The sequence below is a fragment of the Microcebus murinus genome, chromosome 1 (genome assembly GCF_040939455.1).
Source record: "Microcebus murinus isolate Inina chromosome 1, M.murinus_Inina_mat1.0, whole genome shotgun sequence".
NCBI lineage: Eukaryota > Metazoa > Chordata > Mammalia > Primates > Cheirogaleidae > Microcebus > Microcebus murinus.
This window is the reverse complement of record NC_134104.1, coordinates 46,579,257-46,606,819: the sequence shown is the minus strand read 5'-3', so window position 1 is coordinate 46,606,819 and position 27,563 is coordinate 46,579,257. Positions and strand designations below refer to the sequence as shown.

Genomic DNA, 27,563 nt, shown 5'->3' with positions numbered 1-27,563 from the left:
CTGATTTCAAACATTAACAGTTCTGAGTAAACCAAAAAGATTTATTTTAAGGATATTTCTTCCCTGCTTAAGACTCACAGCATAATATTTGTGAGCATGTATGAATGAATACTTTGTATTGGGCACTTCCCATTCCTAAAGCTCTCTTAATCTTCAACCCTCTCAGGATAGATATTGATAACTTATTTTACAGAGGAGGAAACAGGTTTGAAAGGATGAAATGTTAGCCCAAAGTCAAGAGTTTGTGAACTGGGGTGGAGGAGGAATTTTGAAACAAAGTAGTTGACTTTATAGCTCTTGCTCTGAACCTTCATAATAGATTCAGTACCATGACTTTCGGTGATGGCTGTGGCCCAGCTCTCCAGTGCCAGGGAGCACAGGGGGTGGCACTCTGCAACATGACAGCATAACATAATTAACATAACATCTCAACTTTGCCATGTTTTTGTCAAAACTTCTGAGTTTACCAAAAATAACAGCAAGTACTTATATAGCATTTATAATGTGGCAGGCTATTTAATTCTATTATCAGTGCTACAAGATAGTTATTATTACCTTCATTTTTTTTTCTAATAAGGAAACCAGAGCATAGAAATTTAAATAATTTGTGCAAGAGCGCTCAGCTAGTTAGTGATATGGGCTTAGTGAAGAGAGGCCAAGCATGGTAAATGATCCTTCTACCTACTCTTACACCATGACCATTCTCCCACTTCAGTTTTAGGTGTTTTCACACAATGCTGTCTCCAATTGCAATTCAGTTCTGATGAGAACCTCAGAATGTGAGGCCTTCGAAGACCTCCCTCATTTGGCAGAATGTGAAGGGCAACATGGCCTTTGGGACCAACTGGTCTTGTTTCATATCCTGCCTTTATACTGTGGCTGGATACTTTGGGATATATTACTTTCATATAAAAAAGAAAATTTACATATTAATCCTCCTTTAAAAAAATTGCTTTTGAAATACTTTGTGAAAATTATTTATTTTCTTTGTTCCTTAGTTTCTTTATTTGTAATGTGGGGATACTAATAAATCTTAATGAAGATTAGATGAACTAATTTTTGTAAAATGCTTAGCACAGTTGCTGGCACATGGGAAGTTCTGTTTAAGCATCTGCTACATAAAATACATAAATATCAAATGTTGTGCAATATCCTGTAGATTAGGCAATCCTGACATTAACCTAGCCCCTTAATACCTTACTGTGTACCATATGGTTTTAATACTACATAACACATTATCCCAAAAATAAAGGTTCTCAATTTTGTCCATGTCAACAACTGAAATTCTCTCTGATTTACTAAAAAAAGTTTATTTATGAAGAGATAACCATCTTTTAATTGTTTAAAAGACGGTAATGACCATTGGGTTTAACATAGAATACTTTTTACCTTTACTCCCTTTAATCTATAAAAGTTTGTCAGTATCTGACCATGTAAACATTTTCATTTCAAGAAAATCATTTCAAAGAAAATCAAAGGAAATATATAAAGTACTTGTACTTTGATGAATGATGTGACTATAATAACTGTCTCAAACTCTGTTTAAGATTTACAATTTTTTTTTTTCAGGTCTCCCAAGGAAAATGGCAGGTAGAGTACTTTTTGTCACTTTCTGTACTGTCCATTAAGGAGGTAGTTTAGAAAATGTGGGAGCCCTAGGTCTAGGGGAGCATTTCTCAAACTTCTTCTTGTCACTTCCAATATCACTGTCCAGCTTCATACAGATCAGTGGTTGGCAAACTTTTCTATTAAGGATCAGGTAGCAAATAATTTAAACTTTGTAGGCCGTACAGTCTCTGTTGCAACTACTCAACCCTGCCACTATCAGGTAAAAGTAGATACAGGAAATACAGCATAAGCTAATGAGCTTTGCTGTGTTACACTTATTTATGGACACTGAAATGTGAATTTAATATAATTTTCACATGTCAAAAAATACTGTTCTTTTAAAACATTTTTTAAGCCATTTAAAAATGTAAAATCCATTCACTCATGGATAGTGGGCTGGATTTAGCTCACAGGCTAAATCCTTTTACAGTCCCCTGTTATAGACTGCTGACTAACAAGTACTTTAAAATACTGAGTTACATTTAACTTAAATAGAGATAACTTGCATTAATACTTTCAAGTATACTCCATCATTCAGTAGTATAATTGTCATTTTAAGTGATAAATGAAGAGGAGAAATCTGGTTCCTAAAATATTAATGGCTCATTTGTAGAACTGCTGCTCTCTGGAATTTCTGAGAAGAAGCATAATATAAAAGCTTAGTCAATAAGCTTTGTGTCATTTTTGCCTTTTGGTTCTAAATTTCTTTAAAATTCACTTTCACTTGGAAGATTGGAAGCAAATTCATTGGCTAACTATGGATATGTTTAAACATACAATAATATCCCTTCACTGTAATATATTTGAAAAAGGGCTTTCTGACTTTCTAATTTTTATTTATCTTATTTTAACAAGCATTTAATGCCTAATAATTTGACAAACGCTGCGTATACATGAATATCTCTCGGGCTCTACACTCTAGGAACACACAGTTGAATGAAAACAACTTTCAAAGATATGTCAAAATTCTGTGTTTTTTTTTATTATATCTTCTTAGTATCTCTATGGATAGTAAAAAGGAGAATCAATATTCGTTTTCATTTTGGAGGTGAGAAAATTTTGCCTTGGGGAGGCAATAATGACTTGCTAAAAGTTATAAAACTAGGAGGTATCAGATATTTTAAGCAAGGTGATCAGAATTTGGTTTTCTATGCTTTTAGTGTATGTAAACTGCTCTGTGCATATATATTATCGGTATATGTGTTGATGGTTTAGACTCCACCAAATACCTGATTGTTTAATTGCTACCCTCTGAGAGTGATTAAAATGTTAAAACAACCCAAACGTTGATGTTAACCCTATGATCAAAACAATGGCATACATATCCTGAGCATTAACAGTCCTCTTCAGGGACACAGATAACCATTTAATACGAAGCCATTAGGTTTCATGATAGAATTGTTAACTTAGGTACAGTTTTCAAAATTGTTCAGCATTGTCAGGAATTAGCCAGTTGATGGAGTTTATTTGTAATTTTTTGGTATGCTTATATTCTGAACTATATGTGAATGAATACATGGCACAGAAATAGTCTATTTATAAAATACATAACACCTCTCTCACTTTTTTTCTCTCTCTGTAAGTATTTATGTGCACATGAAATTTTCTATTTGCTCTGTACCTTTTTCAAGATGCATACATTATGTTAAATTAGGACCCATTTGAAGTGAATCAATAATATATCCAACTGGTATACACAATTCATAAATTTAGCTCTGGCCTTTTTAAGTGTATATCTCTTCCTAGAAGAAGTGTTACAGAAGAAGGAGTATTTGATTTTCTCTGAAGTATCCTTATTTTGGTTGATCTTGATGAGAAAGGATAGCGCTATTTTTAATTTTTTAAAATATATGTGTGTCAAACTGTAAATCGGAGCATTTGAGGTGAGAGAATAAGAAATGGTGAACTTTGCCTCCATATGATTGATGTCTCTGGAAATAGCTGTTGAACACAGAAACTCTCCTTTAAAGAGCAGCCATTTCAGTCTAGTTCAGAAGATGAAAAATGATGATACAGTGATGGTTAGTTAACTCAGAGTTGCTGAGTGTGGAGAGCCAACACAGCTTTCTTCAGTCAGATACTGTTTTGTCTACCAGTGTGTATTCTGCTTCTTGTGTACCTCCTTGACCTCTTGGGTTTCTTTTCCTCTGTCCCTCATCCTGAGACATCTCTGTACTCCATTTACCATGCCAGAACTCAGTCTGTTTTGGGTCACAGTGACGTTCTTGGCCCTGAGAATAGGTGGTTTCTTGGTATCTCAAGCATTTCTTTGAGTTCTCTTTCCAGAACAAAAACATGATAACATCTCTCTGAGGCATTTTATCTTCCTTAATGAATTTATCCTCATTCGACAAGGTAGATTATAATAGAAGTATTATTTTTAGATATTCAGTGAAAACACTGGTAGGCAAAAAGTATTTGGCCAGTAGAGTAAGGCCAGTAATATATTCCAGACTACCTGATTTGCATGTATTTTTTGATCCAGGAACATTTCTCCTGATTTTTTGCCTATAATATTTAAAAGTCATGCAAGGCATATGACAGGTTCATAGTAAATGCTTGACTCTCTTTGTCTGATTTTCTGCATTGCCTAGGAACCAACGCAAGTGCTAACTTGCATAGACTTTCCTTCTTCTTCTTTTGTTTCTTATCACTGCTTCCTGTCTTAGAATCATGTTAACACTAGAAGTACATTTAATAGGTTGTATACACATTGTGAGGAGAAGCCCACCTTTCTGGAGGTGTAGGTATGGTCCATCCTGCTGAGCTCGGGAAGAGCATGCACATCCTCACAGAGTTGGACTGTGGCCATGAAACAATGTCTCCAAAATGATTACTCAGAAGATATAAATGTATGAAGATTATATGCATGTTCTTTAGTATGAAAAATTTCTCTTTTATATTGAAAGCCTGAAAATGTTTCTGATTAAGTCATGGGTATCACATGCTTTTATGTAAGTGGCACAAATTCAATTATCTTATCTGTCTGTATTAGTGAACAAAATGATCATTTTTTCATTATCAAAAGTATTTATTGAACTACTGTGAGCCAGACATTATGCTAAATGCTTGGAACACAGAACTGAATAATAATCATGCCTGTATAGTTGGTAGGGAGATAGAACATGAACACCAGCCATATTTTCTGTGTTAGAAAGAAATTTCCTCTGGGAGGTAACAGATGTCACTTGAGGAAAAAAGAAATAGCCAAGTGCAGAAGGTGTGTGTATGTGTGTGTACCTGAGTATTTGGAGGATATATGGGATGGGAGGTAATAATAGGCACTGCAGAGAGAGGGAAATGTATGTGCAAAGATCCAGAGACAGAGCAGCATGTGCTGTCTGTGGTCTGTCATACATCAGAATGACTGAAGGCTCATAAAGAAGCAAGAGGGAGTATGGTTTGGTGAGTTCTGACCAGTAGGTGTCCCTCTTACTGTTTCTTTCCACCTTGGAATTGTCAGTTGGGGTATTTTAGCATATTTTACTGAATTTCTTTCTTTAAAAGGAACATTGCAATTAGCTGTGAATCAACATATTCTGATGTGCAAAATTGAAAGACTTTAATTGCTTTAGGGATTGAAGGACGTTTTAGAGACAAACAGATGTTTTCACTAATTAGAGCATCAGAGTGTCAAAGTGCTCAGTTACCAATTCTAAGAGCCCTGAACTGCCCTATTAGATGAAGCAGCTTATCAGATCTAGGAGGAAAACAGTGTTGAGAATGAGAAAGGAACATCAAAGAGGCCTGGCTGCTTGTATGGCAGGTGAGGGTGTCACCTTCATGGCACCCTCTGCAGTCCAGGGTATGTGATCTGTACCATGCAAGCCAGAAGAGGTCCAGACCAGCCAGTGCTTCCAGGAAGGAGAGATATCTTAAGACCATTCATGCTTATCAAACCACAGCAGACAGTAAATTCTCTAGGATGTCATTGACCTATTTAAAAAGAGAAATATATCTGCCAACCTGATCATTTATTGCATTGGCTACTCATGCATTCTCTCCCCATAGGGAAATTTATAGAGCATTATAATCAAAACTTTCCTTTGTAAGCTTGAAATCAGAAAAAGGAAGTTGTATGATCTTAACAGCCAGTATCATCAAGCCATGATGCTAGCTTGTTGCTATCTCTAATGTGTATCTATCTGACCAATATTCTGGCCAGAAGCTTTCTACTAAACCATAACATAAATTAGTTGACTAATTCCTTTTTTTTTTTTTTTTTGTAGACTCCATGATATCCTTATTATGTTGATACTTACAGAGACAGCTCTTGTGCTTGCCTTTATGTAGGCTGAATGCAGGCTCATCTTAGCCATCCCCACCCAGCCTCACTCCTCCACCAACCTCTGCTGTGGTGGAACACAAAAAGGAGTGACCTGGGAGCTTTAGGGACCCATCCACTGCCTGAGACACCTGGGTGCTTTTCCTGATCAACTAGAGCCAGTCACAGGTCCTAGAAAACAGCACTGCAGCTGGCTCTTTCTGCCAAGTGCCACTTACTGGCAGAGAGGACAACTTGTACAGCCCATTACAGCATTTACCAATTCAATCATATAGGGTGTGGTTGATTTTTACTCACACGTATCAACTGCTGTCTTAGAGATTAAACTGGGCATCCCAATATAATTCACACTGTTAAGAAGGTCACAGGGCTGGGGAAAGAGAAAGGATTTCAAAGACCTCCATCTCCCATTGTCAACAAGAGACAGGGGATCTGCACACACACATAGTATACCCCTGCTATAGCCTACAAATAACTAGCAACTGAGAAAGCCACCATACTAAGGATATCTATAAGCAAAGTATCCATCCAGAACCTAAACCCCATCAAAGTACCCACAAGAAAAGCCAAAGGTCCTTACCCAACATATGTTATAGGGTACACACTTAAGAGAAGGGGGGGGGGAAATCCCATCTAAACAAAAGATAATCCAAAACCAAAATGCAACAGCTGTTCCAGATGAGAAGGAATCAGTGCAAGAAATAAGGAAGTGTGAAAAATCAGAGTGAAAGGTCTCCCCCAAGAAGCATATCAACACTCTGTCAATAGATCCCAACCAAAAAAAAAAAAAAAATACTGACAGGACAGATAAAGAATTTCAAATATGGATTGTAAGGAAGCCAAGTGAAATCCAAGAGAAAATGGTAAACCAACTCAGAGAAACCAGAAAAATAATTCAGGACATGAATGAAAAAATAATTATAGAGGTAGAGGTATTATGTTAAAAAACAAACAAACAAATAGAACTTCTGGAAATGAAAATTTCACTTAGGGAATAGAAAACACAGTGGAAAGTTTTAAGGATAGACTAGAACAAGCAGAAGAAAAAATTTCAGAGCTTGAAGACATCTCTAAAGAATCAAGAGGAATGAACAAAATCTACAAAATATGAGATTATGTAAAATATCTGAATATAAGAATCCTAGGCATCCCTGAGGGGGAAGAAGAAAAAGCAAAACATCTGGAAAACCTGTTCGAGGGAATAATTGAAGGAAACTTCCCTGGTCTTGCTAGAGATTTAGACATCCAGATACAAGAAACTTAGTGAACACTTGGAAGATTAATTGCAAAAAGGGCATCACCAAGGCATATGGTCATCAGACTGGCCAAAGTCAATGTGAAGGAGGAGCTCCTGTGAGCCATGAGGTGAAAATATCAGGGAACTTACAAAGGAAAACCCATCAAACTAACAGCAGACTTCTCACAACAGAAACCTTATAAGCCAGAAAAGAATGGGGTCCTGTCCTTAGTCTCCTTAAACAGAGTAACTGCCAATGAAGAATTTTGTATCCCGAAAAACTATGTTTAATAAATAAAGGAGAAATAAAATCTTTCTCAGACAAACAAACACAAAGGGAATTTGTCATCACTAGAATTGTCCTACAAGGAATGCTTAAAAGTGTTCAATACATGGAACAGAACAATCGATACCCACCAGTGTAACAACACCCAAAAGTTAAAAGGCATAGCTTTTATAAAACAGTAACACAAGGAAGGGAACAAAACTGGGTAACAATCCAAATGAGGATCAGAACAGTATCTCACATATCAATACTAACATTGAATGTGAATGGTCTTAATGCTCCCCTTAAAAGATGTAGATTAGCTGAATGGATAAAAAACAAAACCAAACCCAAATATATACTATCTCTAAGAAATCCATTTAACTGGTAAAGATTCTCAGAGACTCAAGAGAAAGAGGTAGAAAAAATAACCCTTCTTAGGGGAGAGGCAAAGATATACAATGTAATCAAAATGTCAAAAAAACAAACAAAAAACACTTTTATTGGGTGGTGGGGAGGTGGGAGGGGGGAGGAGGGGAAGGGAGTATACTTACATAATGAGTGTGGTACGCACCACCTGGGGGTTGGACATGGTTGAAGCTTTGGCACGGTTGGGGGGAGGGGTGGTAGGGGCAATATATGTAACTCCAACGATATTTGTACCCCTGTAATATGACGAAATAAAAGGAGAAAAAAGAAAAAAAATTTCATGCAAATGGAAATGAAAAATCAACAGGGGTAGCTATTTTCATATTAGACACAATAGACTTTAAATCAACAATGGTAAAAAAAAGACAATGATAGTCATTATATAATGATAAAGGGATCAATTCAACAAGAAGATATAATAATCCTAAATATATATGCACCTAACACAGAAGCTCCTAAATTTGTAAAACTTTACTAGATCTAAGGAAGGAAAGAAACAGCCAGAATCATAATAGCCAGGGACTTCAACATTCCTCCGGCAGAACTATATAGATCATTGAGGCAGAAGACCAACAATGAAACTTAAATGGGACTCTAGAACAAATGGAACTAACAGACATTTACAGAACATTATATCCCTAAAACTGCAGAATATACATTCTTCTCATCAGCATATGGGATACTTTCCAAGATAGATAATATATTAGCCCACAAAACAAGTCTCAGCAAATGTAGAAAAATCAACATCATACTATGTATCTTCTCAGACTATAATGTGATGAAACTAGAATTCAATTCCAAGAGGAACTCTCAAAACTACCAAAATACATGGAAATTAAAACAGCCTCCTGCTGAATGATCCTTGATGAAGTCAAGATGGAAATTAAAAATTTTTTGAATTGAATGACAGAGGCGACACAAGCTTCCAAAATCTATGGGATACATCAAAAGCAGTGCTAAGGAAAAGTTCATAGCCTTAAACACTTACATGAAAAAGACAGAAAGGTTAAAAATTAACAACCTAATGCCACACCTTGAGGAACTAGAAATAGAAGAACAAACCAAACTGAAAGCTAGTAGAAGGAAAGAAAGACCAAAGCTTAAAGCAGAACTAAACAAAATGGAAACGAACAAAATTACAAAGGATCAATGAAACAAAAAGTTGGCTTTTTGAAAAGATAAACAAAATCAATAGATGACTAGCCAGATTAACCAGAAATAGAAGAGAAAGGACTCAAATAAGCTCAACCAGAAATGTAAAGGAGAAACCACAACTGATACCACAGAAATGTCATCTGTGACTCTATGAAAACCTCTACACAAACAATTAATCAAAAACCCAGAGGAAATGGATACATTCTTGGAAACACACAACCTCCCAATCCTGAATCAGGAAGAAATAGAAATCCTGAATAGATCAATAATGAGTGGTGAGATTGAAACAATAATAATAATTTAAAAATCTCCTAACAACAACAACAACAACAAAAAGCCACAGGACATTCACAGCCAAATTCTACCAGACCTACAAAGAAGAACCGGCCCCCATTCTGCTGAAACTATTCCATAACATTAAGAAAGAGGGAACCCTCCCTAACTCGAGAAAACCAGTATTACCCTGATACCAAAGCAAGGAAAGTACACAGCAAAAAAGGCAAACTACAGACCAATATCCCTTATGAACATAGCTGCAAACATACTCAACAAAATACTAGCAAACTGAATTCAACAGCATATCAAAAAGTGCCCATCAATTGATGAGTGGATAAAGAAAATGTGTGTGTGTGTATATATATGTGTGTGTATATATATGTGTGTGTGTGTGTGTGTGTGTGTACACACACACCGTGGAGTACTACTCAGCCATAAAAAGGAATGAAATAATGCCATTTGCAGCAACTTAAATGGATCTGGAGAAATCATCCTAAGTGAAGTGTCTCAGAAATGGAAAAACAAACGCTGTATGTTCTCACTAACAAGAGGGAGATAAACGATGGGGACATCTGCTCATAAAATGGTTTTAAGGACATTGGAGACTAAGAAGGGGGAGAGTAAGAAGGAGTGAGGAATAAAATCTTGCCTATCAGGTACAATGTACACTATTCTGGTAACAGGCACACTAAAAGCTCTGACTTCAGCATTACATGGTGCATCCATGTAGCAACACTTCTACCCCCTAATATTTTAAAATAGAAATTATTAAAAAAAAAACAAAAAACAAAACCTCAAGGAAAGACTGAGACAGTCACTGTAAACGGAATCTTTTTACAAAACAACAAAGGCTATAATCACAGAATATGTAAGAATATGTAAGTTCAGAGAAAGAAGCACTGAATTTATTTATTTATTTAGCTCAATTTATTTTTATGCCTTGATTTGGGAGTTGTTTTGTGCTACAGAATGTCTGAAAGTAGCAAATTGCTTTCATTGAATGTCTGTCGTAAGTGGTTTTTCTCTGGGAAGGTAGTGTTCTCCTTTCTTCTGGAGAGATCTCGGCGTGCTTGCTCTGGGTACTGCCTATGATGGCTGTGCCCACAGACTGGCTGGAAGTCAGAGTGGTGCCTGGTATAGAGCTGTCCTCATAATGACTTTTCTAGTAATAGTCTAATTAAACCTACTGAGAGTGTAGCATAGTAGGTCAGAATGTAGATGATAGCATCAGATTTGTGTTTAAATTTTGACTCTACCACATTTATGTTATGAAATTTTAAGTCTTTTAATTACTATAAAGTTTTATTTCCTCAACAATATTTTGAAGATAATAAAATTGTTTTCATGTTGTTATGAAAATTAAATGAGAGTATGTAAAATGCCTGTCACATTATAAGCACTTACAAAATGTTAGCTTTTTGTTGTTAGAGAAATCTGAGTTAGAGTCTAGAGAACTATTTCCATTTGCTTTAAAATTTTATATTCTGATGTCATTTGATCTTCAAATGACTATTTAATAAAATGCCAAATAACACATGAACTCCTACTTATTTATTTTCTTTCTATCTTTTATTCCAAGAAGACTTCTCTTTGTTTGCTTATGAAAAGGTGGATAGTGAAAAAGCCTAATTCCCAGACAGTTATTTATTTTTTGATTTTACATAATTCATTAATGAGGACGTCAGCCAGAAAAAAAAAATCAGAGCTAGTTTTTTAGAGGATTTAAAACCTCTAAAAATTTATACAGTTAATTGGGAAAAGATTACTAAGTTAGATACAAAATTGGTTAATGCCCTGGAGGGTAGTAAAATCATAAACTTTAGAGTTTTGTTTCCTACCAGGCCAAGAAAAAAAATCACATCATAGTAGTTTTTCACAATTTAGTCTTAAAATTTATAGAACTGTAAATTATCTGGGACATCAAACAAAAACATGTCTCCTGAACGAACTGTCATATTAGAAAATACTCTGATATGAAATTTGGGAGAAAATAATGAATCATCAATTTGCTTTATTTCCAAGTTTTCATAATTTTTCTTCCATAATAAATAACTATGTTTTAGTTATCTATGTTAACTATGTTTTGTGTCATCCAACAACAATAAAGTGATATGAAAGGATTTTCCATTGTTGGGAGGAATTAGAAAGGCTTTTTCTTTTTTTAATTGGAGGGAGAAATGCTAATAGGGAAAGAAGGAAGCAGGCTGATAGTGAAGGGAGGAGTTGGTTTGAAGGAGGAAAGAAAGGGTGAGAATGTGGGGGTTGCCTCTGTAGCTTCCTTGGAAGTCTTTCCCTATTCTCAGAGCTGTGACCCTCCATTCTTCAGGAAGGACAAGGGGATGGCAGAGGGCTACCCAGAGTCTGAAAAGAATGGTGATATTAATAGAATCCTTGCTTTTTGAGACTCCCCTTCTAAGTCTAGTGTTTGTTCTCCATGGGTTCAGTGCTCTTTTGTGCTTCCTTAGCTGGATCTAATCTATTCTCTCTTTTCATCCATAGTGGCATTGATGTTCAGTATGCTGTTACTTTCAATGGCCAGGCCATCAGCAATACGACCTGGGACCTAATTAGCCTTCACTCCAACAAGGTAGAAAACCATGGCCTTGTGGAATTGGATGATAAACCCACTGCTGTTTATACAATTAGTAACTTCAGAGATTATATTGCCGAGACACTGCACCAGAATTTTTTGCTGGGGAACACCTCTTTGAATCCAGATCCTGACTCCCTTCAGCTTATCAATGGTGAGTTTGATACCCATCGTGAATTCTTTGTATAGTTTTAGTTTCTTTTCCAGTATGGTCTGGTGAAAACTAATTTCCTTAAATATATGTGGTTCTGACACATAAATTTAGAGAACTGTTCTCATGCTGTTCTCTAGACTGTATGAGACAGGAACCATCTGATATGAATGGAGCTCTCTCCATGCAGCTATTTTGGAAATACTAATGAGGGGATCTCTGGAATATTTGTAGACAGAGTGGGAAAAGTAGAGAATAGCATGACAGAAATAGTTCAGAGAAATGGGAGCAAAGCGTAAGAAAAAGTGAAAGTAGTACCTGAAAGTATGAATTGAAACAGGCTATATGCTGCCCAGGCAACCAAGACATGAACTATCCAAGGTAAGTCAGCCAGTAATGGCTTACAAGTCAGAGATCAGAAGAGGAGCAGGAAAGATAATCAAAGATGGAGGTCAGAGAACTGATAATGGGTACTGGGCAGAATCCCAGGGAATCCAATACTGACTTTAAATTCAGATAGCTATAGAGATCCAGTTATGGTCTATAATGAACAGGTAGATCTAGGATTATCACAAAGAGAGTATCTACCCTGGATGTGGAGGCTAATGGGTGGCCCAGTCAACCTGGGACTAAAGCTTGCTAAGAATCTGGCTACTAGTGTGCAACATGTTAACTTATCAGGGACACAGTGTCTTGTTACTTTACTTGCTACCTCGTATTTGCTTCTTCATGATTTCTTCTGCATTGGTAGTTTGGCTGTTACAATGTGCAGTGGAGTATACTTTATGGAAATGACAGCGTGGGAGAAGTACCAGCTGCTAAAGAGGAAAATCCTCATGTGAGAGGCAATACTAACAAAGATGCATTTTTACAGCCTCTCCACCTCCCACACATTTTAAAGAGAAAAGAGCCTCTGTCCTGTCAGGCAGCCTTCACCTAGGCTGTGTGTGTGTGTGTGTGTGTGTGTGTGTGTGTGTGTGTGTGTGTGTATAAATAAACAAACAAACAAACAAAAAGACACTAGAGAAGCCAGAGAGATTTACATAGGAAGAACAGAAAATTATTAATGGAAGAGGATAGAATAGGTTTGAAAGGTGAGTAGAAAAGTACTTTGGGAATCAAGATTTTTTGTGTTGGAGTTTGGAGAAAAATATTTAGAGAGAGAGAAAGGTAAGTCTTGTCTTTCCAGGTAGTTGTGTGTGTGTGTGTGTGTGTGTGTGTGTGAGAGAGAGAGAGAGCGAGAGAGAGAGAGAGAGAGAGAGAGAGAAAGTTTTAATAACATTTTACTGTGTGTGACATAATTCCTTATTCCTCAAATAGTTTTTTTGTTTGTTTATTTTTGATGGGCTGGACTAAAACTTTAAATTGCTTTTCAACTATTTTGACTGCTGGACTCATGTTTCTTTAATGTGACATTCTGCTGAGACAGGGCCACAAATTGGCCTGAACTTTATGTGAGTTACATAGGACTGTAAGATGGAGAATTTCTCTCTCCAGTGGATGATAGTGATACAAAGCTATCTGCTCTTAAACATTGGGGAGACTTTGCAGGGAGCAAAGCAGGTACCCTGGGCTCACTTCCTCATATGCTCCCCTTTCCATTGTTGAATCTTGCTGGACTACTTGGGCTAGATAAAATAGTGAACAGAGAAACTTGTTATAATTTTAAACTGCAGAAGTCCTTTTGGTGAGGCTAATAGAGACTAGTTAGGTACTAACCATAGGGACAGCATGTGGGCAGAAGGGTCTAGGAATCTGGATATTGGGATCAAATAGAGAAAAGATATATTTAAGAGTTCATGACCTAAGGGAGATTGGAACCAAAATTGAGCAGAAGGTGCAAACACCATGGTCAGTAACCAGCGTGGTGGGGAATGGCATGAGGATTACGGTATATGATAGGCAACGTGTGGTTGTTTAGGAAATGACATCCACAAGCATCATTGCCAGATCTTCCTTTAATGAGACTGGGCAAGAAGCTACCTCCTAAAGGGTGTCCTAAAAAAGAGGCCAACAACCCTCTTAGAATTGGTAAGGAAGTTCAACAAAAGCTTTAAAATATCTAGTACCAACTAATTCAGGTGCCTTGGCCTTTCGTTTGATGTGTGTTTCAATTACTCAGAATTTTTTCCCTAAAATACATTTCTGTTGTCATGCCAACTTCATAGTTCTGAATGGCTGCAGCTTTCTAGGTAACTTGATTATCATCTCAAAAGATACGATCATCCTTGATCTCGTGGAGCTTATTTGCCATAGACAAGTATACACAGTTGAAAAGAGTTTTGAAAAATATTAAACCAAATAGAGTTTTGACTTCTGCTTGACCCCACTCTGTCAGGTTAGTGGGAACAGGTGAATAAAGAGACTCTGCTTCTAGTTTTGGTTGCATACACCAGATCACCCTTCTGGAAATTCCTTCCTTTTAGCTTTTATCAATTCCCTCTCCCCTCCAGGCAAAATCTATTGATTCTTTTTCTGTGTTCCCATATATCATATATATACCCCTCACATCATTTTATAATTTCTAATTTGTGCATATCTCTCTGACATAGGCAATGTTCCCAGAAAAGAAACTTGGTTTTATTAATGTTTATAGCCTCAACTTCGGTAAAGTCTATGGTAAATAGCAAGGATTCAGTAAATCTTTGCCAAATTAAATTCTACAATCTATTCCCTTTATTGGTCTTTAATATGGTTATAGCAATGAAGCTTTTTGGTGTCCTTGCCTATTTTTCAAATATACCTTCTGCCAAGAAAGAAATCATTTTTCATGCTTTTCAACCATTCTTAGCATCCACCAAATGAATTGAAATTTCAGTACAACTTTTTTACTTAACATAAAAAAAATCAATTTAAAAAGAACTGTCATAGGAATCTTGAAGAGTAAAAACTGACTTGAGAAGGGAAAGGAAATAATATAGGAGTGTCCTAAATGTAATTTTATAATTCAGATGGATTGTGTTAATATAAATAAAATAATATCTGAATAAAGTAGCAAACATTTTATAAGCAAATCTGCCCCATCTGTTCTGTCAAAATCTAAACTCACTTTAAATACAACAGTGTCTCAACTAAAAATGTTCTTTAATATTGTTTTTTTCTCAGTGAGAGGAGTTTTGCTTCCCCAAGCTGAAGAAGTTTGGAACGCCCAAAGCTCAAGTCTTCAGGCAACGCCATCCTCTATTCTGGTATGTTTCTATGTTTTTTGCCTAGAGGCAGGCCCTCAAGCTTCTCTCCTTTGTACCCTCACCTGCTTATTTTGGCATCATGAATTTCCCAAGCTGTTCCCATTTCAAATATTCTCTTGCATCATCCCTGGAACATTACTCATAGTTGTCAGCTCACAGGTACCAAGTGTTGGTTCAGAAAATGTAGTGGTGGTTAAGTCTTCCGCAGTGGTTAAGTCTACATTGCCAAACTCCACACTTGGTAGAAAACTTATTTATGGTTCCTACTTGTTTGGTGATAATTAAGCTATTAAATTCCCACTGAGTTGTTTTTTTTAAGAGTTATCCAGAAATCGTTTTTATAGCTAAGACTATAAATTGATGTACATAGGTACAGAGTATGGATTTTTGTGTCAAAGATTATAGTGAAAAAAGAAAGTTTAGGCTCCAAGGACTAGAGAACTGTGTGTATTGAAGGGAGAGAAGGAAGAGTGAAAATATGGGCTAGCTGACACATGACAGGGACTCTAAATCAGGCCTCCTTATAACCTGGACTGAAAACTTTTCCATTTGTGCAGAAACAGCGTGGAATAAACACTCCTTTTTGTTCTTACCATTCAGCTCCATCAGGAACTCCTTCCCCTCCACGTTTCCACTTGCCACTTCACTTTTAGGTAGGCATCTGGTAGAAAAGGAAATGGCTTTCTCAAGTGCTGTTAAAACAACAGTGACAACTACAACTACAACACTGCTAGAGACTTACCTATCTACAATGAGTGCAGAAATCTGTGATTCTCACATAGACACAGTAGGGAAACTTCCTTCTCATCTACACTGTCCCCTTCTTCTACCTTCTTAAGACTTCTTTTGTGTTTCAGATCAGCTATTTGAAATACTTGTTTCTTAGCTTTAATCCAGCAATAGAAATTTATAAAGCATGCTCCCAGTTCATTTAACCATTAATCTCTAGCCATTTCTTCTACTTAATTATAGAGCAACTCAATTTTGCAATGTGGAATCACTGGAAATAATCTTTTCACTGAGTTATATATTTAGAGAAAAAAGATTGGGGAGATTGACATCAGAGAGTATATTCATTTGATGTGTATTTATTCATTCACTTATTCATTCATTCAAATATATTTATTTTGTGCTTTTCATGTGCCAAGTGCTGAAGAAACTAAGATGAATAAGGTGTGGCCCTGCCTACAAGAAGTTTCCAGTCTGGCGGTAGTAGACAGATTTCTAAACAAACAGGGTGATGCAAATACTGTCCTAGAAGTCCATCCAGGGTGCAGTGGCAGGCAGTGGTGATGGCGCCACCAGTCTCCACTTCTCCTTATTACACTGGGCCTGGGGCTTCTCTAACCACAGGAGGAGCTTTTGATGATATTTTAGAATCACAGTGTAAAGACAGGGATGCCTACAAAAAACAGAGGTTGCAATCTGGAGACCAGCTAGATCCGGCTCCAGATATACACTCTGGGGCCAGATTTTTAAAAGTAAGCCAATATTTAAAAACGAGGAGATTTTTATGTAAAAATGAAGATTGCTAGTTTCTTTTGAAAACCAGAAAGATCTGATACCATTAAAGTCACATTTCTTTGTGGCAGAAAGTGGCTAGAGCATGGCTGTGGCTGCCCCATTAACGATGGCTAGCACTAACTGGGCTCATTTGTTCATTTATGTTGCAGTGGTTCCATTTGCATTTAACCCAACTCCTTATTTTTGAATAGCGGTTACTTTAGGGCATTAATAATTTAAGGAGACATTGGAATGTTAGTAGATTATAAGACATGATAAAAGGAATGATTTATTATAAATATCTGGTTATTCCTTTCTTTTTATTTCCTTCCCTTCCTCCTATCAACCCACCTTCTATTCCTTTCTTCCTTTTCTAACTGTTAGTAAGATTTTACTCTATTATAGAAGTTATGTTTATTTTCTTTAGATTTGATTTTTTTAAATTGTTTTAAAGATAGGAATGTTGGATTGTTAAATTTGACACTTTTCTGGCATCCTGACTTGGAAAATCACATGTTGCAGAGTATGTTTTCTATAGCACTAGCAAGCTTTTCAATTGGCATTAACAGAAATGAAACTGGCCAATATGATATTAAACTTGTCAATATACTACAATTGAACTAAAAGAATTCATGAATTGAATTTGTTACTATGAGAACATCTATTGGTATAAAAATAAATGAAGTGCTATTCCTGGCATGTAAGTGTCCACCTTTCAAAATGTATGAGAAAGCTTCATTGCCATGCCATGTTTAAGGGGGTATTTATTTGGAATGGATGGTTGTCCTTTTTTTATCTGAAAAGTCAAATTGTTTACTTTTACATTTTATGTTGCCTATTAGTGACTTGACTTTTATCAAAGATTTTATATGTTCGACTTTTAATTTTTATGAAATGAAAGGCATTTAGTTTATAGATAAATTGAAATAATGTATATCGCTTGAGGACTTCTTCTTCCTTGAGGATTAAGCTGCTTTCCTAATGTGTGTCAGGTCATAGGCTCTGTCTGATAAAACTCTATTTCTTAAGCATGGATTAGAGAGCTCAAGCCATCTTACTTGGAATTGAAAGGAAAAGCACATTTGGAATTTGCAAGAATGTAAATATGCCTAATTCAGCTGCAAGCATGGGTAGCTTTAACACATCTCTTAAAGTAGCATTAGATAATTAAGAGGGAAAAAAAGTGAATTTCCTAGTATGGAAAGTACTTTTTTAAAAAAATGAAATAATAGCAGTAATTATATAATTTTGGTTTTCCAAGGCTAAATGAACTAATCATATATGTAGTGTTTAAAGGAGTTCTGGCATACTGTAACTAGTTTTTGAAAAATAGAACTTGTTATTGAGCAAATGGCCTTCTTACTTTTCCCTAAATAGATATATGGTTTTAAATACTAGAAAAAGAAAGAAGAGATCTTTCTTTCTATACAGACAGCCTCCATATTCTATAGAGCACACAATTAAATATTAGGAAATGGCCTCTCTCTCTCAATCCCCTCTGTGTTTGCCTGAACCTTGTAGATCTGTGGAATATGGTAACCCAAATGAGCATGGACTGCCAAGTCTGTTGGTTCCAGTTTCTCCTCTGGGAATCCTTTCACCATCTGGGAGTATATACTTATAGAGACTTCTGCATGAGTCACTGTTATAGTGGGGAAAGTACTGGTACTGAGAAATCTAGGGACTCGACTTCTGGTTCTAATTTTTTCTCTATTTTTTGTGACTTTGGGCATTTTACTTCTATGAACCTCAGCTCCTTATCTTTAATAGACATGGTTGGACTACTGATTCTTATGACTCCTTCTAAGTTCTAAAGTTTGATACTTTTGTTATATTCACATACATGTGCATGCTTAGTCTCCCTTCCCAACATAAGATTTTTATAAGGCTGGGCTCACACCTGTAATCCTAGCACTCTGGGAGCCTTAGGCAGGAGGATTGCTTGGGCTCAGGAGTTCAAGACCAGGCTGAGCAAGAGTGAGATCCCGTCTCCACTAAAAATAGAAAAATTAGCCAGGCGTTATGTCATGTTCCTGTAGTCCCAGCTACTTGGGAGGCTGAGGAAGGAGGATGGCTTGAGCCCGTAAGTTTGAGGTTGCAGTGAGCTAGGATGACACCACTGCACTCTACCCAGGGTGACAGGGTGAGACTCTGTCTCAAAAAAAGAAAGAAAGAAAGAAAAAAAGATTTTTATAAACCAAAGGATGGCCTTGTAAACCACATGAGCCTTTGGCAAGCCAAAAACTGGTATTTTTACTTAATTTTTTTTCCTTTCACTTTCTAGACTTCAATTTATTGTCTTCTATTTATCTGCACTTGAACTCTTGCTTTCTCCATCTAGTCCGTTCTTGAGGACCCAGAATAATTTAAACCCTCTAGGCCTGCAGTCCCCAACCCCCGGGGCCACAGACTGGTATTGGTCCATGGCCTGTTAGGAACTGGCCTGCACAGCAAGCAGTGAGTGGCGGGCACCTGAGCTAAGCTTCATCTGTATGTGCAGCTGCTCCCCATCCCTCGCGTCACTGCATAAGCTCCACCTCCTGTCAGATCAGCAGCAGCATTAAGAGTCTCATAGGAGCACAAGCTCTTCTGCAGGGGTCCTCAAACTTTTCAAACAGGGGGCCAGTTCACTGTCCCTCAGACCATTGGAGGGCCGGACTACAGTTTAAAAAAAACTATGAACAAATTCCTATGCACACTGTACATATCTTATTTTGAAGTAAAAAAATAAACAGGCAAAAACACCCCCACGTGGCCCGTAGTTTGATAGATCTAGGTTGTGTGCTCCTTATGAGAATGTAGTGCCTAATGATCTGAGGCAGTGATGCTCAGAAGCACTGGGGAGTGGCTGCAAATACAGATTATCATTAGCAGAGAGGTCTGACTGCACAATAAATGCTTGAATCATCCTGAAACCATCCTCTATTATCCTGTCCTGGTCCTTTGAAAATTTGTCTTCCATGAAACCAGTCCCTGGTGCCAAAAAGGTTAGGGACCATTGCTCTAGGCAGAAGGATGAGGCAGCTTTGCATGTATTGGTGCTAAGTTGTATAGGATCACCCTGCACACAGGTCAGCAATCCCAAGTCACCCCCACTGTGTAGAGTAATGTGAGGTTAACTGCTGCTGGTGAATGCATGCTCTTAAAGCTTATTAGAAAATTGCCGGAAGTCATCCAACTGATTAGATCATTTTGGGGGGGCCTGACTCGTGAATCAACTCTTATTATCCTCAGGTTCACTTCTGATGGGGAATTCCTCAAGAGGGAATTTCTTATCTTGAAACCTTTCTCTTCCTCTGTAGCTCATTTGCAGTTGTATCTAGTCATTTGAGGATGGCCTTCAGTTGCCTCTTTCTTTATACATGTCTTGCCTTTTCTCTCATACATTCACTTCAACAGACTCAGGCTATTAGACTCCAGCCTAATGCCTAGATTGCCCAGATGTGTCTTGCTTCTATTCCTCTTTTTTTTTGTAGATCAAAGCTACATTGCCCAAAATATTTACTAATATTACATCATGTACTTTTAATCATCCTCTCTTTCCTTTCCAGATTTTAAATTTCTAATTATATTTAAGCAGAATGATATCATTTTTAGTTCATGTTATTTCAATTGAGTTTCATTGCTTATTTGCTGGCCATTTATATTTCATTATGAATTATCTAATCACTTTTTAACAGAAATGATTCAAATGTTTATGAATTTTTAAATGCACTACACTACAAAATGGTGGTGCATTTGTATAATATGGCACATCCAGGGTCTCAATAGTAGCAGGAGAACCTAGATAGATTTACTAACGGGCGTGGATAGGGTTAAGAAAGCTAAAAAGGGATGCTGAGGTATGCAGAGAGTAACAACAGTGGGGAGCCATTATCATCCGTTGGATTACAGGACAAGGGGAAGAAATGCTGTTCCTGGAGCCCAGCAAGAGCTAGAGCTGTAATTGTGGAGGGACACAGTATTGAGGCTTGGAGGAAGCAGAGAAGAAATACCCAGCCTTTCACTCCTCCTGTCCTTTGAGTTGTGCTTCCCATAGTCCAAACTAAAACAGAAGACAGCTAGCAAGGGAGCAGGTATGATGCTGTTCACAGGGGCCAGCCTCCTAGGGCAGAGAGCAAGAAGAGAAGGATCTGTCGTGGTAGCCCCCCAGAATACAGAATAACCGGCGTGGTAACCCACTTAAAATAGGATCTAATTAAAACAGTATGGACAAGGCAGGAAGAGATGGTATAACTGAGTTTCACAAAAGAAAATAAGTTTACTTGACAGAGTGTTTTTAGATTAAAAATAGTGGATGAAACTGAGGGTATCTCTTCATGTAGCCAATGACCTTCTTTGTTATCTCTCCTGTGCATTAGTCACTAGGGGAAAGGGTACATTAGGACATGCCTGGTGATTTCTTACCTCAGAGTCCCTCCCCTGTGATTGAAAGACTGGGCTGATGCCAGGCACGGTGGCTCATGCCTGTAATCCTAGCACTCTGGGAGGCCGAGGCGGGAAGATCGCTGAAGGTTAGGAGTTTGCGACCAGCTTGAGCAAGAGCGAGACTCCATTTCTACTAAAAACAGAAATTGGTAGAACAACTAAAAATATATAGAAAAAATTAGCCAGGCATGGTAGCACATGCCTATAGTCCCAGCTACTCAGGAGGCTGAGGCAGAAGGATCACTTGAGCCCAGGAGTTTGAGGTTGCTGTGAGCTAGGCTGATGCCATGGCACTCTAGCCCGGGCAACAGAGTGAGACTCTGTCTCAAAAAAAAAAAAAGAAAAAGAGTGGACTGTTCAAAGCTTCCTCATGCAGACCTTTGATGGAGAGACAAGGGGAGGTGTGTAGACAAAGTGCAACAGACTAATTAGGCCATATGTTGTGTTGACTTCCTCCATAGGCCAGTAGGTTCTGTTTCATGGCCATACATTGAACTCTAATTAGCCACCTTAACATTGCGAGCTTTTGTTCAAAAAGCATATTAGGCTTGAGAGTGTATATCAGTGCAAGTTCACTCCCACTGGTAGTAATCTCTTAGAGGAGTAGATAGGGAGTTAGATTCAGAATTTCTTAGTTTTCACTTTGTTCTCTTCCATGAATTCTTGTCTTTGGATAGGTTTATAAATGTGAAGAATTTCTTAAAGGTTTCAGTTGATAAGAAATATAACTATTCAGCAATTGAAGAAGTATATTAGAAACCCAGGCTGGAATAGCATCCCCAGAACATGATCAAGCTGTTTCTTGTACTGAGGAGCTTTTAAAAGTACCAATATCTAGGTCCTACTTGTGGACCAATTCAGTTGGAATCCCTGGGTGTGAGCCCTGGGAATTGGTGTTCTTAAAAAGCTTCCATGTGACTCTAATACCTATTTATGGTGGAGAATGATTGTTCCTTTTCATTTTCCTCCTTTAGTTTTCTACACCCCCAAATTATTTTATGAGTTCCTTCTGTGTACATGGCACTTCTTGTTCTTTGTTATTCATAGCCCAGCATGGATTAAAACATGTAAACTTTTGCCAAATGCCATAGCCATTTTACCTATTAGCGTCATCATTAAACTTTTTTTTTTATATATCCTGTTTTTCATAAGATTAAATAATTACCATGTTCAAGATTATGTTTCTACTTTTCTATTCCTGAAGCTAAATTTCAAGATAAGATTAGTACTATATTAGTAAAAAGTCACTAAAGAGAAAGAGAAGGAGAAAATAGTTTATATTTTGTATGTGTGATGCCATTTGACAGGTGTTGCTATTCATTTGATGTGGTGACATTTCTGTTCAAGATGGAGGACCTTAATTAATTAAATATCTTTCAGAATGATGAATAAAATTGCTAATTGTTCTTTCCTGCTGTGAGCAATGTTAGGGCTTTGCCAACAAATTACAGATGTTAAGAACTTTTATGTATTTAAAGTCATTTAAGCTAAAAAGATGGAAATGAACCATCTAAAGCAGGCATCCTCAAACTACGGCCTGAGGGCCACATGCGGGTGTTTTTGCCCATTTGTTTTTTTACTTCAAAATAAGATATGTGCAGTGTGCATAGGAATTTGTTCATATATCTTTTTTAAACTATACTCCGGCCCTCCAACGGTCTGAGGGACAGTGAACTAGCCCCCTGTTTAAAAAGTTTGAGGACTCCTAATCTAAAGCAAGAAAAACTATTTTCTTCCACAAATTCACTTTGTTTGGGGTCCTTTAAATATGTTATCTCATCTCTCTTGACTTTACATGGGAGTTTTGAGAGTTCACATAGTTTTTTTCTACATTTTCCAATAGTAAGTGGCTCAATTGGGTTTTGACTACAGATCTGTTTGCTTCTAAAGCTTATATTCCCCCTTACCCCCATATTACATTGCTCCCTTGTCCCTACAAAATCTAGGAATATAGATAGAGTGGGGTTACTTGAAATAATTTTCCATGTGTTTCTTTTATCTATGATATGATTTAGCCTTTTTTTCCCCCCAGGATAATACTCTTCAAGCTGCATGGCCCTCAGCAGATGAATCCACCACCAGCAGTGTTTCACCACTTGATTTCAGCTCTGGTCCTCCCTCAACCACTGGCAGGGAACTGTGGTCAGAAAGTCCTTTGGGTGATTTAGGGTCTACACGCAAATTAGCCTTTCCCTCGAGGATGGGCCTCAGCTCTCCCCCAGAGGTTTTAGAGGTTAGCAGCTTGACTCTTCATTCTGTCACCCCAGCAGTGCTTCAGACTGGCTTGCCTGTGGCTTCTGAGGAAAGGACTTCTGGATCTCACTTACTAGAAGATGGTGAGGAGCCAATCACTTTTCATACTTTTTATTATATCAGGTGACAAGGGTTTTTTTATGGGGGGAAGAGGGGGAGAGAAGGAGGAGGAAGGGGAACGTGACAAGGGTTTCAAAGAGAGGAAGAGACTATGGTTATGAGAAAAGCATGGTAGCATTTATTAGGGGGAAAATGTCTTGGGAAACTTGTGTGAGAGAAGAAACAATCAGATTTAATTGGTTGGAATGGGGAGTCCAAATAGGTAAGTAATAAGAAATAAACTTGGGGAGCTGGGGTGGGAATCAATTAATCGATATTTTGAAGGCAATAGTGCAGGATGTATGATTTAGTTAAATTACTACTACTCGTATTAAAGAACCACTTTACTTACTTGAATTTGGGAGCAGTAAACAAACAGCCTCAAAGAAGATTATTCCTGTAGCTTATAATAGGATTAATTGTGGGGCCAAGTCTAAAGATCTTTAGCTTGTAGTAGTGGTGAGGAGAGAGCCTGAACTAGGGCAGCCACAACAGAGATAAAGGAATGAGAATGAAATAGATGATCTTCTAGATGTTGTAGAGGAAAAGAAAAATCAGTGTGACTTAGGGATGGCATATATGTTTGAAAGGTGAAGATGAACTAAGATATAAATAGCGAGTTCAGGATGTTTTACATCCTGTAAATCTGAAGGATGATGGGCAATAAACTTAACAGAGAAATTGGGAATTCATAGAGAAACACAATTCTGGGGGAATTTTGTCCTTAAAATACCACTGGATTTAGTCTTTGTTGTCAGTCAATATGGTTATCAGCAATTCTTTATTTTCCTGGAATAGAAAAAAATCAAGTGTTTGAAGATTTTTTTTTTTTTTTGAGACAGAGTCTCGCTTTGTTGCCCAGGCTAGTGTGAGTGCCGTGGCGTCAGCCTAGCTCACAGCAACCTCAAACTCCTGGGCTCGAGCGATACTTCTGTCTCAGCCTCCCGAGTAGCTGGGACTACAGGCATGCGCCACCATGCCCGGCTAATTTTTTTATATATATATCAGTTGGCCAATTAGTTTCTTTCTATTTTATAGTAGAGACGGGGTCTCGCTCTTGCTCAGGCTGGTTTTGAACTCCTGACCTTGAGCAATCCGCCCGCCTCGGCCTCCCAGAGAGCTAGGATTACAGGCGTGAGCCACCGCGCCCGGCCTGAAGATTATTTTGATAGTCATCCTCAACAAGGAGGTATTTTCATGAGTGATTGTATCACAAATGCATTATCATATCTTCTTATTGTTTGCTAGATATAGCAAAGTAAAAGTCAGCAACTATGCCTGCTAACTTAATGGGAAAAAAACAGGGAAATAGTTTTATTAGGAGAACTAGAAATATATTTTGGCAACTCTGTAGATTAATTAATAAAACATCTTATTTTTAGGATTAGCCACTATTGAAGACTCAGAAGATTTTCTTCCTATCCATCCATTGCCTTCAATTCCATTCACTCAACCTGTGCCAAAAGAAACAGTACCATCCATGGAAGACTCTGGTGTGTCCTTAACATCCTCACCATATCTGACCTCCTCTGTCACATTAGATCTTCTTGCTAAGGAAATAACTGCACCTTCTGGCTTGGACTCCTTGACCTCCAAAGTCAAAGACCAATTAGAAGTGAGCCCTTTGCTGCCAGACACATCCATGGAAAAAGACTTCATATTTGAGAGTGGTTTAGGTTCAGGGTCTGGGCAAAAGGCAGATGTGATTACTTGGCCATGGAGTGAGATTTCATTAGAGAAGAGCACTGAACCTCTGTCCAAGTTATGGCCTGAAGATGAGGATTCACTTTTGCCAGCTGAAGGTGAAGATGAGAAACTAGTGACTGCAACTCAATCTGCATCTCTAACTCTCCCCAGGCACACATCAGAGGTACCTGACATTTATGATTACTCAGTTACTGAAGCCCCTCTTCTACTGGCACCTGTAGCAATCTCTGCTTCTACTGATAAGCCTGATCAAGTAGACACCTTCCTAAGGGAGGATATGGAACAAACTACAGAGTCATTCAACCAAGAACAGCTTGACAGCAAGGTTTCCGTGGTGGAGCCAGACATGCAACCTTTGTGGACTGTATTGCCAGAATCAGATACACTTTGGGCAAGAACTTCTTCCTTAGGGAAATTGTCCAGAGACACATTGGCAAGTACACCACAGAGTACTGACAGACTCTGGTTGAAAGCTTCCATGATGCAGTCTACTAAATTTCCTCCAACCACAAGCTCCACCCTGCTGGAAGATGAAGTAATTATGGGCGTACAGGATATTTCATTAGAACTGGATGGGGTAGACACAGATCACTATCAGCCTGAGCTAATCCAAGAGCAAAATGGCAAGGTTAGTAGTTATGTGGAAATGTCTACAAAAGCTCACCCCACAGAGGTGGCTAGTGTGGCTTGGCCAACAAAAGGAGCTGACTTGAGTTATACGCAGACTGGAGGAGCGTTGGTAGTTTTCTTCAGCCTCCGAGTGACAAACATGATGTTTTCAGAAGATCTGTTTAATAAAAACTCTTTGGAGTATAAAGCCCTGGAGCAAAGATTCTTAGAATTGGTAAGCGCAAAAAGTGAAACGTGGGTATTAGTGAATAATCATGTATAAACCTCTCTTCCTCCCCCACGACATCAAGGAAAATGTGACCTGCTATGGACATTCATTTCCTATCATCCACAAATAGTGTCAAGACCTGGGGTTGGTAGGAAAACAGTAAGACAGATGGACACAAGAAATGGAAAACATAAAAGTGGAATGAGGGTGATGTGACAGGTTACATGGAAGATTATATTCCATGAATTATAGGACTGAAATAAGTTTAAAATTTCTTTTCACATTTTATTATGAGACCAATGTTTTGTGGGTACCTAGATGCCTTCACTGTTGTGATCCTTTTAGTGAAACAGAATAAACTCTCTGGGTGTCTAAAACTATTTATGAGTTCCGTGGGGTTCTTAGATATCACTATGAAAATCTCATGACATTCCTAATTTATACTCTCAAATCATTCCTGATTTGTACTTTCAAATAACTCCTAATTTATACTTTTGTTAATTAACAGTTCAAATGTAAATACAATATAATTAGGAAAAGTGAGGTAGTAGCTCATTCTTGTTTTTTGTTTTGTTTTGTTTTGGTATATATTGAACAAAATGCAAAGCCCTGTCAATAATTTTACCACTTTTCATGTATTGTAGCTGGTTCCCTATCTCCAGTCAAATCTCACAGGGTTCCAGAACTTAGAAATCCTCAACTTCAGAAATGGCAGTATTGTGGTGAACAGCCGAATGAAGTTTGCCAATTCTATCCCTCCTAATGTCAACAGTGCTGTATACATGATTCTGGAAGACTTTTGCACCACTGCCTACCAAACCATGAACTTGGCTATTGATAAATACTCCCTTGATGTGGAATCAGGTAATGAAATTGCCTACTGTGGTGGTTTTTTAGTGGAATACAATGATTACTCTTACGTATTTTCTTCCTCATTAAGTCAAGGCGACTCCAATACTTATAGGGAAAAAAGATTACTATGTCGGACAAGTTTTCCACAATTTGATAATTATTAAGAAATTCCTTCCAAGGACATCGATATTATTCTCTTTTCAAACTGTTGTCCATATATGTTATCTTTACTATCTTACCTCTCATTCTCATTTCCACCCACCCTATCTGGCTTTCTCTTTTGCTTATCCACAGGATCTTTTCTTGCTGCATCTTTATGTTACCAAGCTCAAAAGATCTGGGCTATCTGCCTTTCTGTATTATTTTTCTAAGTTTTTATATCCATCCTCCTTGTTTTAAGTCTTATATAAATGTCAATAACTCTACTCTCCACATTTTTTTTTTTTGAGACAAAGTCTCGCTTTGTTGTCCGGGGTAGAGTGAGTGTCGTGGCATCAGCCTAGCTCACAGAAACCTCAATCTCCTGGGCTCAAGCAATCCTGCTGCCTCAGCCTCCCAAGTAGCTGGGACTACAGGCATGCGCCACCATGCCCGGCTAATTTTTTTCTCTATATATTAGTTGGCCAATTAATTTCTTTCTATGTATAGTAGAGACAGGGTCTCGCTCTTGCTCAGGCTGCTTTCGAACTCCTGACCTTG

General features: G+C 37.7%; 1 protein-coding gene across 1 annotated transcript in view; it reads left to right on the top strand.

The window, feature by feature from the left end:
* The window catches only part of IMPG2 (interphotoreceptor matrix proteoglycan 2), a 92,150-nt gene that overhangs the window by 48,178 nt on the left and 16,409 nt on the right, over positions 1–27,563 (top strand). The window contains exons 9-14 of the mRNA XM_012779675.2: positions 1,570–1,590; positions 11,755–11,999; positions 15,102–15,184; positions 23,148–23,451; positions 24,850–26,018; positions 26,657–26,876. Of these exons, the coding sequence (XP_012635129.1) occupies positions 1,570–1,590; positions 11,755–11,999; positions 15,102–15,184; positions 23,148–23,451; positions 24,850–26,018; positions 26,657–26,876 (2,042 nt within the window). The remainder of the gene's footprint in view (positions 1–1,569; positions 1,591–11,754; positions 12,000–15,101; positions 15,185–23,147; positions 23,452–24,849; positions 26,019–26,656; positions 26,877–27,563) is intronic.